General features: G+C 34.5%; 1 protein-coding gene across 2 annotated transcripts; it reads left to right on the forward strand.

Moving 5' to 3' along the window:
* Nucleotides 1-8,883: 8,883 nt before the first annotated feature.
* LOC144568797 (proline-rich receptor-like protein kinase PERK15) lies at nucleotides 8,884-12,476 on the forward strand. 2 transcript variants are annotated; one of them, XM_078319190.1, is made up of 9 exons: nucleotides 8,884-9,099; nucleotides 9,203-9,315; nucleotides 10,197-10,628; nucleotides 10,745-10,831; nucleotides 10,916-10,986; nucleotides 11,075-11,160; nucleotides 11,318-11,459; nucleotides 11,571-11,732; nucleotides 11,815-12,475. In XM_078319190.1, the coding sequence occupies exons 1-9, from the start codon at nucleotides 8,987-8,989 to the stop codon at nucleotides 12,277-12,279; spliced, it is 1,671 nt and encodes a 556-aa protein (XP_078175316.1). In that variant the 5' UTR covers nucleotides 8,884-8,986; the 3' UTR covers nucleotides 12,280-12,475. The 2 variants fall into 2 exon arrangements, with proteins under 2 accessions (XP_078175316.1, XP_078175315.1); XM_078319189.1 differs by having other exon boundaries at nucleotides 8,906-9,099; nucleotides 10,179-10,628; nucleotides 11,815-12,476.
* The last annotated feature ends 1,411 nt before the right edge of the window (nucleotides 12,477-13,887 follow it).

Below are 13,887 nucleotides of genomic sequence, written 5' to 3' on the forward strand. Positions count from 1 at the left end.
TTCCCAAACCATAACTCGTATGGAGTCTTTTCAACTGACTTGGATGGAACCATATTTATCGTTAGTGCGGCAGTATCTAGTGCGTGTCCCCAAAATGATTTTGGAAGGGTGGCGTTACTCATCATGGAACGAATCATGTCCAGCATGGTTTGTTTCATTTTCTTGGCAACACCGTAACATTGCGGTGTTTCTAGAGGTGTGAGTTGTGAGACTATCTCACATTCCTTTAAGTACGTTTTGAAAACCATAACTCAAGTATTCGCCTCCACAGTCCTACCGTAATGCCTTAATACTTTTGTTGAGTTGATTTTCTACTTTAGTCTTAAATTCCTTGAACTCGTCAAATGATTCAGACTTATGTCTCATGTAAGTCAATACTTTCATGAAACGTTTCGAGTATTTTGTTATTGATGTTAAACACGGGGTTTTCCATTTCTAGCATATAAAGACCATTTAACAAGTATGTCTCATTTTTATAAATAGAACATCTATTGTCCTTTATAACAAACGAGAAATCATTCATCTCTAAACACGAGATTGATATGATATTTCTAGAAATGGTAGGAACAAAATAGACATTTTCTAATTCCAGAATAAACCCGCTAGGCAAGTACAATTCTATCCTACCGACTGTAACGGCTGCAACATGTGCTCCGTTTCCAACTCGAAGTTGTACTTCCTTATTGCATAACTTCCTCTTAGTGCGTGCATATTCGTGCAAATATGAGCACATGATCCGGTATCCAGTACCCAATCATTAAGAGATGTCGCAACATTAATTTCAATAACATAAATACTTGAGACTGAGACTTTTGAGACATTCTCAAACTTCATATCTCCAAGATACTCCGGGCAGTTTCTCTTCCAGTGACCTTTGCTATTGCTAAAATAGCAGTCAGAGTTAGCAGAAACATTTATCTTGGGAGAGTTCGTTCCTGGAACCAACTTCCCTTTGCCTTTGTACTTAATCGCCGTTTTTCCCTTTTGCTTTCTTGATCTTCCTCCCACCTTCTTGGATCATGAGGACATGAGAGCTATTCTCAATGTCTTTATCAGTGATCCTCAGCATCCCTTGGAGCTCCTGCAAGTTCTTATCCAACTCTTGCTTATGGGAGTTCACAATGAACTCCGAATAGCTGGGAGGAAATGAGTTCAGGATAACTTCCGTGGCCAACTCGTGGCTCAATGGACAATTAAGCTTCTCCAGTTTCTCATCATCACTTGTCATACGAAGCGTGTGAGTACTGACAGAGCTGCTCTCTACTATTTAAGCAGGGACCGGTGTATTTAGGATATATTCCTTTTTCTCACGTATGTCTACCTTTTCGAGTAGGTAGCGTAAAGAGAAAGACGTTTCTTTAGCCATATTTCTACAACGTTTAAAGTAAAGATTTTTAGCTTTGTTCATGTAATGTTTTATTCAATAATAAAACTCCCACTGCAAATTTGTTCTATTCCCGTTTGCAGTAGGACCAAGATCCATATTTTCACCAATAACCAAGGCAGTGTATGCATATCATGGCTATCAGTTATCTTAGGTAAGCAAACTTGCTAATCACAACTCTTTGTGATTCTTAGTTTCGTTAAAACATCACGTGTATTTAACGAAGACTTTGCCCCGAGCCTAAAACTCTTTTAGAAATCATCGGTAAGTAACCTCACTCTATTTTGTTTTGTTATGTCTCACATAACCCTCGACCACCAAAGGTAAAAGGCGATGCCTACTGAGTAGGTTTCAATCATACAACCAATGAACAATGATGTGAGGAGGATAGAGTGGGAAGGGCATACTACTTAATATTTAATGGGTTGGTGTTTATGCTTAACAGTGCTAGCAATATCCAAAGGGGTATGTCAGAAAGAACGACTAATGTGATTCTATTCGTATCTTTATAACGACTTCTTTCATATGCTTCATTAAGCAATTATGGAAATGAAGTCTTGAATACTGAATGTGATCTCCATTTCTTTTCTTATCTTATGTCAGAAATAACGATTAATGTGATTCTATTCGTATCTTTATAGCGACCTCTTTCATATGCTTCATTAAGCAGTCGTGGAAAGGAAGTCTAAAATATCGAATGTGATCCCCATTACTTTCTTTTCTTAGCATATGTAAGAATGACTAAATGTGATTCTATTCGTATCTTTATAACGACCTCTTTCATATGCTTCATTAAGCAGTCGTGGAAAGGAAGTCTTGAATACGAAATGTGATCTCCATTAGTTTATGTTCTTATCAGTACCTCTTTGATACGCTTAGCTTTGTTAAGCAGTCAGTTCTGGTAACTGACTTTAGCTACCGTCTATCTTGTAGAGGTAGTTTATATGGTTTCTTATAAAAACGGTAAATCTAATCTACACGTTTTTATATGATAGCAGTAAATCTGATTTACCTATATATGTGACCGAGTCACGTATATTTCTTTCAGTTCGTAATGTTGACCTTGGTCAGCGTTACAGACACGTGAAAGTTGCTTGTCAGAAAAATACCGATTGTGATCCAATTCCTATCTTCCTCAAAGACCTCTTTCATATGCTTCAGTAAGCAGTCGTGGAAAGGAAGTCAGACAGAAAGAATAGTAAATATGATCTCATTTCCATTTTCCTAAAAGACCTCTTTCATATGCTTCAGCAAGCAGTCGTGGAAAGGAAGTCAGAAAGAAACAATGTCAAATGTGATCTCACATTCATATTTTTCTTCAAAGAAAGTTTTCTTTCATGGTTCCTTAGAAAGACGGTAAATCTAATTTTACTCATTTTTCATTTTAAAGCAGTAAATCTAATTTACTATAAGCAGTAAATCTAATTTACTATAAGCTGTAAATCTAATTTACTTATATATAGGACCAAGTCGGGTATATAATCTATCAGTTACCAATTCTTTATTTTGCAGCTATGCTCAGTTCTTATTTATACCATTTAAAGCACATAAACAATTTATATGTTTTAAAATCAGATATTCTTTTCGGTCCATAAAGCAATTTGGTAACGTGACAAAGTTCCTTTTGGGCCAACCATTAGGACACGTGAAAGGGGCTCCCAGGAAAGATTGGGGTCACGAGGACCGCTTAGACTCAATTTTTCCTAGACAAAACCATCTCTTTCTTGTGTGGAAATGACAGCTCTTACTCAGGTACTTTATTGCTTCATCACATTCTTCGATGAACTTTACTTATCCGAAGGTTTTCGAAAAGGCGAAAAACTTACACTAAATTTTGCCATTTCAAAAGCGTTAAAGCAATTTGGTAACGTGACAAAGTCCCCTTTGGGCCAGTTATCAGGACACGTAAAAGAGGGTTAGACGAAAAGCCGAGACTTTTCTTGTCATTAACCTTGTCTTTTACGGGTGGAGATTAACAGCTCTTACTCAGGTACTTTATTGCTTCATCACATTCTTAGATGAACTTTAACGCAATCAAAAGTTTTGAAAACGAAAACATAAAGAAAGCATAAAATCCTATTTTATCTTTCTCGGTCGGAAAACCGATCCAAGAAATGTAAAAGTTTACATTTCATAAGAAAGCATAAAGAAAGCTTGAATCTAATTTAACTTTCTTAGTCGGTAGAACCGATCCAAGAAAATCTCATTTCTAATCGGTTTTGGACTTAAGCTGCAAATGTAAGAATTAAACTGATATGCGGTATATGCACCTAATTTGCATAAGTTATAACTTTTAGAAAATCAATCAGCGGGAGAGCCTTGTGCTCTGATACCACTGTTGGGGTTTCGGGGTGCTGTAACCGGAAACCCTTTTAGGCTTAAGTTGCGGAGTGACCGTAGAACAAAAATTTCTACAGCCAACTTAAGCTCAGGATTAAACGGGGTATGTCAGGAAACTTTCCAAGGCGGTCCACCTTCAGTATTCCTTTGGCATCAAAACCCAATTTAATCCTTTTACAGATCTACTCCATGATTGATTTCTAAAACTTTAATCTACTTACCAATTAAATAGATTAATATAACATATTTATACCTTGTTTCCAAATCACAGTTGGAATGCAGACCGAGCGAGTAGAGCCTCACCAGGGAAGGAATCGACTCGGAGTATCACACGTGTGATACCTCTATCGGTTATCCACCATGACTAACCGGAGAGCGGTTTATTTCTTCTGCCAGAAATACCGTAAACCGCGGAATTATGCAAAAACACTATTCACGAGGAAAAGATGAAAACCCATAAACACGAATTTTCGGTTGCTCAGTTTCATCAATATGCAAAACTGATATACCGCTAAATTCGGTAAAACACTATTCATCGATCCCGTAAATATTCTCCACAACAACCCGCAAGATTATATGTCAACTACGTATAACTTTCTTTTCTCAACCGAAACACTATTTGGGAGAGAAACCGAGAAAGAGAGAAAATACTGATTCAATTCTGCATGAAACGATACAAGTGAATTAGTGATTTTTCTCTCTACATGCACCCCTCTATTTATAGGCTTTTGAGGAGGTTCGCAAAAGACCGAAATACCCCTCAACTTATGCCTATTTACAAGATATGCCATTGAATGGATAAGGATGACATGTCATGTGGATAAGATCGATGACGTGTCATCTGGATAGGATCGATGACCTGTCATGCGGATACGCACGAATCTGAAAAGACCCGAATGCCCTCGGCCCGAACACAAATAATGTTTGTATAATTATTCTGAACAATTATATATATTTTTCTGCGGTTGTTTGTTTCGGTATCGTTGACGTGTCATCTGGATATGATCGATGACATGTCATGCGGATAAGACGAATTTGAAAAGACCCGAATGCCCCGGCCCGAATACAAATAATATTCGTATAATTATTCTGAATAATTATATATATTTTTCTTGCGGTTGTTGTTTCGGTAATTTATACAATGTGTCCTGCACATTTATAAATTAACCGGTTAACTTTTATACAACGTGTCACACACGTTTATAAATTAACCAATATTTTTGCTTGTTATTTTTACATAACATTTATAATTTAATTATAACACGTATAATTAATTATAACCATCTTATTATTGATCATAACCAATTTATAATCAATCACAATAAGATTCTCCGATTAACTCCTATATGGTGTGACCCAATAGGATCTGTGTTATGTTGGTAAATAGAGTTAAAACTGTTTTAACTTCTATAATCATGGGTGGCATCTGGCAACACATCATGACCATCCAATTACACAGATGATGCTGTACTGTACAATATCACGATCCAGTAAACAATTTACTTGTGTCTGTTCTTCTGTCTCATAGCTATCAGATCAGTTTCAAGGTAGATGTGTGTCATCCTTGCTAACTGAATCTTTTCTTGATCTTGAGCAGATTATCAAATATAATTACTCTTGTAATTATACTGCTAGCAGATAATCTTACTCTATCAATGGGCCCAGTGATGCCATAGCTCGTATAGAGATACGAGGGACAAATAGTATTCTTGGTAAACTATCACTTCCTCAGCTAAGCTATACATATGGAAAAGCTACCGTTATGACTGCTTTTTACGGATAGCGGTAGATAACAATCACACATACATATTTCTCAGTGGGAACGATAAATACCTCATACTGTAGAACGTGACACTGAATGAAAACATAAATGACACGAACACAATTCTATTTAATGTTTCATTCGGGGTCTGTCAAATACCATGTTCCTAGAACATGTATCTATGTGATTAAAATGACATCTCGTGTCAGGTGGTTTGTAAAACTTAACCATCTTTTAATCCATATACTAACCTTATCGCGGTAATTAGTGTTTCTGCTAATTACCTTGGTCAGTGACTTTTTAAGAGTATATATTATCTATATTATGGAGTTTCACAATTTCAATCATGAACTCGAAATGATCCATAAATTCAATAATACTCAAGGCAACAAAATGATATTAATCATCCAATTCATGAACAAAGCTTTATGATAAATTATCGTATTATTGACTTCTAGATTATTACACTAACACAAGTTACAACAATTTTTGAGTTACAACAAGTTACAACAAGCATTTTCTACATTTTCAAAGTCCAAATCGTCGATCCAAACCGTTAGATGTGATCTCCACAATAAAATGTGCTTGGAGACCAAATTTTACATTTTTTCAATTTTTTTTTCAATTTATTAAAATGGGTACAAAATTCAATAGTATCAATTTGACTAGTTTTTCTACCCATCTTAATAAATAGTAAAAAAAATTCCAAAAAATGTAAAATTTGGTCTCCAAGCACATCTTATTGTAGAGATCACATCTAACGGTTTGGATCGACGATTTGGACTTTGAAAATGTAAAAAATGCTTGTTGTAACTTGATCCCTCCTCATATAATATATGTATATGTATATGTATATAATACATATGTATATATAATATATGTATAATATATGTATATGTATATCAAATTTGATCTCTATTGGTAAATTAGCAAGTTTGGACTGATACAGGGACCAAACTACAAAAGTGATTACACCAGCATGTAGAGTATTAAAAAAATACACAGAATTGATACAAATTTCAATTTATTTGGATTTTTCTACATGTAGTATATATAGATATATATATATAGATGGACTATGGTGCATTGCAATGTATAGCCTCTTTTGTACATTGGACTATAAATCATCGGATTCAAAGTTCAAATGACCGATCCAAACCGTTCATCTTGTTCTCCATATTAATATGTGTTTGGAGACCAAATTTTACATTTTTTGAAATTTTTTTTACTATTTTTTTAGATTTATTGAAAATCGCTGTTTTCAGACAAATCTGAACCATAAAAAAACAGCGATTTTCAATCAATCTAAAAAAATAGTAAAAAATTTCGAAAAAATGTAAAATTTGGTCTCCAAATACATATTAATATGAAGAACAATATTAATAGTTTGGATCGGTTATTTGGACTTTGAATCCGGTGATTTATAGTCCAATGTACAAAAGATGCTATACATTGCAATGCACCATAGCCCATCTCTCTCTCTCTCTCTCTATATATATATATATATGAGGAGGGTTCAAATGCACCATTATTTTGGTGCTCCAATATGCACCACATCCATTATCTCCAGTTTCAAAGCTCGAACAGTCGATCCGAACTGCTCAACATGATCTTCATAATAAAATATGTTTGGAGACCAAATTTTACATTTTTTAGAATTTTTTTACTATTTTTTTGGATTGGTACAATATGACTTTATCGGATGGTCTAGAATCTCCTTAAAAATGTGATTTTGTTTCTATCTAAAAAAATAGTAAAAAAATTCTAAAAAATATAAAATTTGGTCTCCAAGCATATTTTATTATGAAGATCATGTTGAGTAGTTCGGATCGACTGTTTGAGCTTTGAAAATGGAGATAATGGATGTGGTGCATATTGGAGCACCAAAATAATGGTGCATTTGAACACCCTCCTCTATATATATATAGGAATATGCTAGCATGCTATGCATAGCATAGAGGGCCTCCGTGCAATGACTCAATATTCGACTTTTCAAAATTCTAACGGTCGATCCGAAATGTTCATCTTGTTCCCCATCTTAATATGTGTTTGGAGACCAAATTTTACATTTTTTGGAATTTTTTTATTATTTTTTTAGATGTATTGAAAATCGCTGTTTTCAGCAAATCTGGACCATAAAAAAACAGCGATTTTCAATAAATCTAAAAAAAATAGTAAAAAAATTCCAAAAAATGTAAAATTTGGTCTCCAAACGCATATTAATATGGAGAACAAGATGAACGGTTCGGATCGACCGTTAGGTTTTGAAAAGTCGAATATTGAGCCATTGCACGGAGGCCCTCTATGCTATGCATAGCATGCTAGCATATTCCTATATATAGAGAGAGAGAGATGGGCTAATGTGTCTTCGGTAGCATATGGACCGAAATACACACGGTCCAAATTTGAAATTTCAAAATCCAAATAGTCAATCTGAACTGTTCATCTTGTTCTCCATATTAATATATACTTGGAGATCAAATTTTACATTTTTCTGAATTTTTTTACTATTTATTAAGCCACTCTGAAAATTGCTGATCCAACGGTGGTTTAACAAAACAGTAAAACCGTTGGATCAGTGATTTACAAATTCTTACTATATTCACATTTAATTCCTATGCTAAATCCTACTATTTGTAAATATGACACAAGTCACATTGTGACTTTTAGAACCTGCTCTAAGAAGTAGAAATACAAAAAGAGAAAAAGAAGAAGAGAAGTGGTCGAATTGTCTAAATAAAATTTATTTGTTTCAATAATTAAAATTTTGAAAAAAATAAAAAAAAGTAAAACAAAACCAAATCACATAAATAAAATATATTTTTTCTTCAATTTCTACATTCTATTGTAAAAAGTAAGAAAGAAGAGAGAATGTGAACTTTATATATACAAACTATTTGAATTTTGTAACGTCTAAATTGAAATGCAGAGATTGTTAATTCTTTACACTACTTTTCTCTCTTTCTCTCCCTCTTTATGTGAAAGGAACATGGCCTCAGTGGTGGATTTAGGAATTTCAAATCGGTTTTAAATATCTAATTGAATTTAAACCCATCAACTAATTAGATGTTCGATAAAAAAAAAATAATGCTTTACCTTATATTTTTCAATATATTGACTTGTAATTTATGATGCTTTAACTTATAATTACCAATCATTTTGATTTTAACTCTAAATTTAATCTGAATTACAAATCAAACATTCAGAAATAGACAATTTTTTTTTAAAAGAAACAAAGTCAATCGGAACTAATAAATCACCACAAAAAGTCAAAATCCAGCGAAAGCAGCTACCCTTGTGGAACCACGTGGGTCCGCCCCTGCTTATACCACAGATGATCACAAGTGAGAACAGAGCAAAGAGTCCAAAATTGACTTGTTGACTTCACTAATCAGAGTTTACTAGTTCCACTCTGTCCTTGTTGAGGTTGCACTTTCTCTCTATTGTTGCTTGCTTATTATAGCTAAGAAAGGAGAAAGAGGGAGAGCACAATTGGTGAGATGCAGGGGTGCACTTGCGTTGGGAACTTATTATGGGCGTTGCTCACCGCACCTCTTTGCCTCCCTCTTACATTCATCCTCCTTTTCATCGCTGCTATTTGTGGGCTCTCGGGGTATGTAACACGCAATTTGCTACCTGTACATTTACAATTTTGGTATAATGATTAATTATATTCTGTCTTTTCTGTAACAACAATTGCAACTTAACTATTGCAGTGAATTTCTGTTATGGATTTTACCTAGCATGGCTTTTCCAAAGGGGCTGATAAGTGTAGGATACAACCTTATTTCTTCAGCCAGGAAGATTTTTGGGTGGTGCTTGCCTATGAGTAAAACCATTTTCTCTGTCTTGCAATTTTTGTGTATTGTTATATACTTGATAATATAGGGTCTTTTGTTGCTATTATTTTTAGCAAAGTTTGGAAATTTGTTGACAATTTTGCTACTGGTTACCAGGGGTGTTATTGGGTCCGGTTTAGTTGGTTTTGAACCGAACAGAATTAGTTTGGACCAACCGGTTTGTTTTTTTGGTTTAATGGTTCGGTTTGGTTTCCTTTTTAAAACCGAGTTATAATTTCGGTTTGGTTCGATTTGAAATTTTCAAAACCAAAATAACTGAACCAAACTTTTATATATTATGAATTTGGTCCGGAATGTTTCAGTTTATTTCTTAATCAATTGCTTAAAATTTTCCGGTTTATTGTTTAATATCCCGGTTTATTTCTTAATATAATTTGGTTTATTATAAATCATTTTCTTTAAATAAAAAATTAATATCTTTCGGTTTGAACCGAACAAACCGAAATAGAACTTTGGTTCGGTTCAGTTCGGTTCGGTTCGGTTTTATTTTCGAAACCGAATTATAACTTTGGTTTGCCTAGTTCGGTTTGGTTTCAACCCCTACTGGTTGCTAGACTGCAATAAAGACTGGACTAAATATCAGAGGTCCGGACTACTTATCCTGCTCGGTAGGACTAAAACAAGTCATATTATATGCAAATTTCAGATAAGCTCAAGAATTTTGAATTAATGTGCATCCATATCCATTATTTATTTTTGTTCCTTCCATATTACTATGGAAATCCTCTTTGTTTTTTTTTTTTTAGATAAAGTTGGGGTCGGGCCACTCAAATTTTACATATACACTAGGGATTTGCAGCTATTTCTTTATTTTGTATGAAACATTTTTTAGTTTCATTTGAGAATGCAGCTCGGAGGGAAGAACAGAGAGGAGGAGGTGCTACAATCCAAACTTCCAATCCAATGAACAATCAAAATGTTTCAATCATACAACCCACATTGACAGAGAATGAAAATGTAATTTTTGGTTTTCCTAAGATCGGCTTTACCTACGAAGAGTTGACTGTTGCTTGTAACGGGTTCTCGGATTCGACCTTTATTGGGAGAGGAGGTTTTGGTAGTGTACACAAAGGAAAATTGGAGGATGGAAGAGAAATTGCAATCAAGAAGCTAAATACTGAGAGCAGATCGGGTGAGCGTGATTTCATTGCGGAAGTTGACGTACTTAGTCGGGTGCACCATCGTCACCTTGTCCAATTAATCGGGTGCTGTATTACCAGGAACAGCAGGATGCTCGTTTGTGAATATGTTCCTAATAAAACATTAGAGTTTCATTTGCATGGTAAGAAATAAATTACACTTATTCATTAGTTGCATTTTATATGTTATATATCATGAATTTTTTTTTTCATTCTATATATATTGTTTGTCAAAATTTCTAAATCTGGTAATGTACAGGGAGGCCCGAATCGTTGTTGGATTGGTCTACTAGATTGAAAATAGCAGTTGGTTCTGCTAAAGCACTGTCGTACCTGCATGAAGATTGTTAGCTCTGCTCTCAATTTCTCTTTATTATGAGTTATTTTCCATCTTTGCAATAACAAATTTATCTCTTTTTTTCTCTGGTAGGCCAACCTCGTATTATTCATCGTGATATTAAGGCAGCAAACATACTTCTTGAAGACTGCTTCCAAGCAAAGGTCCACTACACAAGAGTTTCTATTTTATAAAAAACCTTATGCAAGTTTAAAGTAGGTTGATGATGCTGTTTCATATGCTTTCATGTAGGTAGCAGATTTTGGGCTTGCCAGGTTATTTCCTGATGGTGAAACACATGTCGTCACAGCTCAATCTAAATTTATAGGAACTCGTGGGTAAGTAATATGGCCCATGTAATGTACTTCTCTTGTGTCAACACTTTACATATTACCAGAATCCAATAGATAAATTAACCGAACTCAGATCTGAGCAAACCTAACCAGCATCTGACTCTACCTGAGTATTTTCCTTTGTTGACATTGATCAAAATAGGTATATGCCTCCAGAGTATGTTTCTACAGGGGAAATTAGAGAACAATATGATACATTTTCGTATGGAGTCGTGCTTCTTGAACTAATCACAGGGAAGAGGCCGCTTATATCTAGAGTGCCCATGCTGTGTTTAGTAGATTGGGTAAGTTCACTTCCATAGCCAGTTGCTTCATCTTTCCTATAAACATTTATCCGGAAGTAGAAATTTAAGTAAGAATTACAATAGAAAGCTTATTAATTTGGTATTCAACAGGCTAGGCCATTGCTATTGCAAGCATTAGTGGATAATAATTACAATGATATAGTGGATCCAAGATTAGAAAATAACTACAATCTTCATGAAATGAACCTTATTGCTGCTTGTGCTTCTGCTTGTGTGCGTCAGTCACCGCAAGCTCGACCGCCTATGAGTCAGGTATATATGCAAGTAATTTTACAAATATTAATTATGGGAAATCACAATACTCTTTTCCAATTAATAGTATCCCATTTAATAGGTTGTTCTTGTGTTAGAAGGCATATCAACTCCCGACACTCTCGGCTATGAGCCTATTCAAAGCTCTGGTGATCTCACAAGCGGGAGTGGACACAGTATGTCAGAGCACACCACAACAGACGACACAACAGACATTTCTATGAATCTAGACACTGAATACATTACTGCTTATATTGATTTAAGCACACCTGAACAAATTCCACATCATGTTGCATCCATGAACCAGACTGTGTCGCAGGATGAACGACCTGAGTGCATTGCTTTTCCCACAGATGAGGTTGCATCAAGTGGCGCCATGACAGCTGTTGATCCTCGTATTGATGCTGCAGGAAGAGTTCTTGAGAGAAATTCAGTGAACATGTTGCAATCTGGTCAGAATTCAGAATATGTTGCAGTACATAGCACGACGAATCAGGCGCATAGTTTAAACACAGAGTACATGACAGCAGAGATAGACTCTGTTTAATTAGTGTTAAAGTCGTGAAGGTCTCAATGCATTGGTTATATAATTATGTTGTTACAATAGCGTGGACTATATTTTCTAATTGCTGAGGTATTGTACGAATTGAATTTGATCTTGTTGTGTGCCTTTCTTCATTTTTCTTCGAATTTGTTAATTTTAATATAGCAAATAAATTCAGGGTTGAGCCTGACATTATTTTAAGTGTGTTGTCTCTAGTGGCAAAGGCAATGTCCTCCATGTGAGAGGTCGTAAATTCGAGATCCGAATAGAAGAATCCCTTGCGATAGTTTGATGGCTTGATCTCCAACTTTTACTAAAAAAAAAAAAAATTGTTGTCCTCTCGGTACAATTGGAGGAAAGATACATGTAGATGCTCTTGACACCGGACATTGTGAACATCTAAAACATTCTTCTTAACATCCTAGGAAGAATGCCACAGACACAACAAAAACGTAATAGTCAGGAATAAAGCGTAGAGATTCTCGGTACAAAGAAGGATTAATATATGATATTTGATCCGTCTGATCTATAATAAAAGAATCATATTATATTATAAACTTTCTTGTAAAAATCATCAGTGATGCGATTTGATCAATCAATGAATCCATACGATTGGAAGGTCCGATCCAATATGATATGGCCTTCTTTTTGGACATCAATGAATAATAACAGTTGCGGACCAAAAAGCAAATGGCACAAGGTTATTCTAAAATTGGAGTTCATAAAACATTTGTTAATAAATTTAGAAGGAATAATTTTTGTTTGATCATTTTCGATTTTTTTTTTTTTTATAAATTTCCTATAAAATTGAGGTCAAGTGTAGTTCTTTTATACCAGTTTCTGAAAGCCTACTACGCTTTGTTCGTTCTTTCGTTCCTCCTGTTAAAAATAAACTAATGGGCCTTGGGTTCAACACAATTGCATTTTCAAGTATGTGGCTAATATGGTCATCCAAATCTGTTCTTTTTCTTAAGAAGAAAAAAAAAACACTATTTTTTTCTTCTATCAGAATCGTTCAAAATCCATCACATAATTTCAATTACATCTGAAGCGTTTCGATAGATTATACTGATATAAAAAAAAAGTAATTGAGGCCGTATGATAGATTTCTTTTTTTAAGAAAATGAGTAGATTTAGATTCAATATTGTGAAGATGATATTTTTTTTGTAAGTGATGATAATATTAAAAAATGATTCCGTTTTTGAGAAGGAAATATTGGCATTCTGATTTGACTTTGACTAAGTAGATTTCAAATGTTGATGTGGGTTGATTGGGATGCACAAATTAAATCAAGGGACGACCACACTTCGGCTCTTTAATTTAAAGCATTATTGATAAACTTTTAGTTTTGATTTGCGCAATCAGGATTAATAATTTACACGTGAAACGTAACCCCTGACATATAAAACTTTTGATTAAAATAATAAACATGATTTAAATGAAAATGAAAGATATAAATCATCCGCACAAAGATTTGGCTGATGATAATATTCTTAATACATGAAAAGAGAGCTTACATCTGTTTTCATTGCAGTGAGGGCAGCAATGTACCATAATACAAATCTGAGCCATATGATCAGACTAACGGTTAGGATAGGGGTGTCAACGGG

The sequence above is a fragment of the Carex rostrata genome, chromosome 17, assembly GCF_964058835.1.
Source record: "Carex rostrata chromosome 17, lpCarRost1.2, whole genome shotgun sequence".
Lineage (NCBI taxonomy): Eukaryota > Viridiplantae > Streptophyta > Magnoliopsida > Poales > Cyperaceae > Carex > Carex rostrata.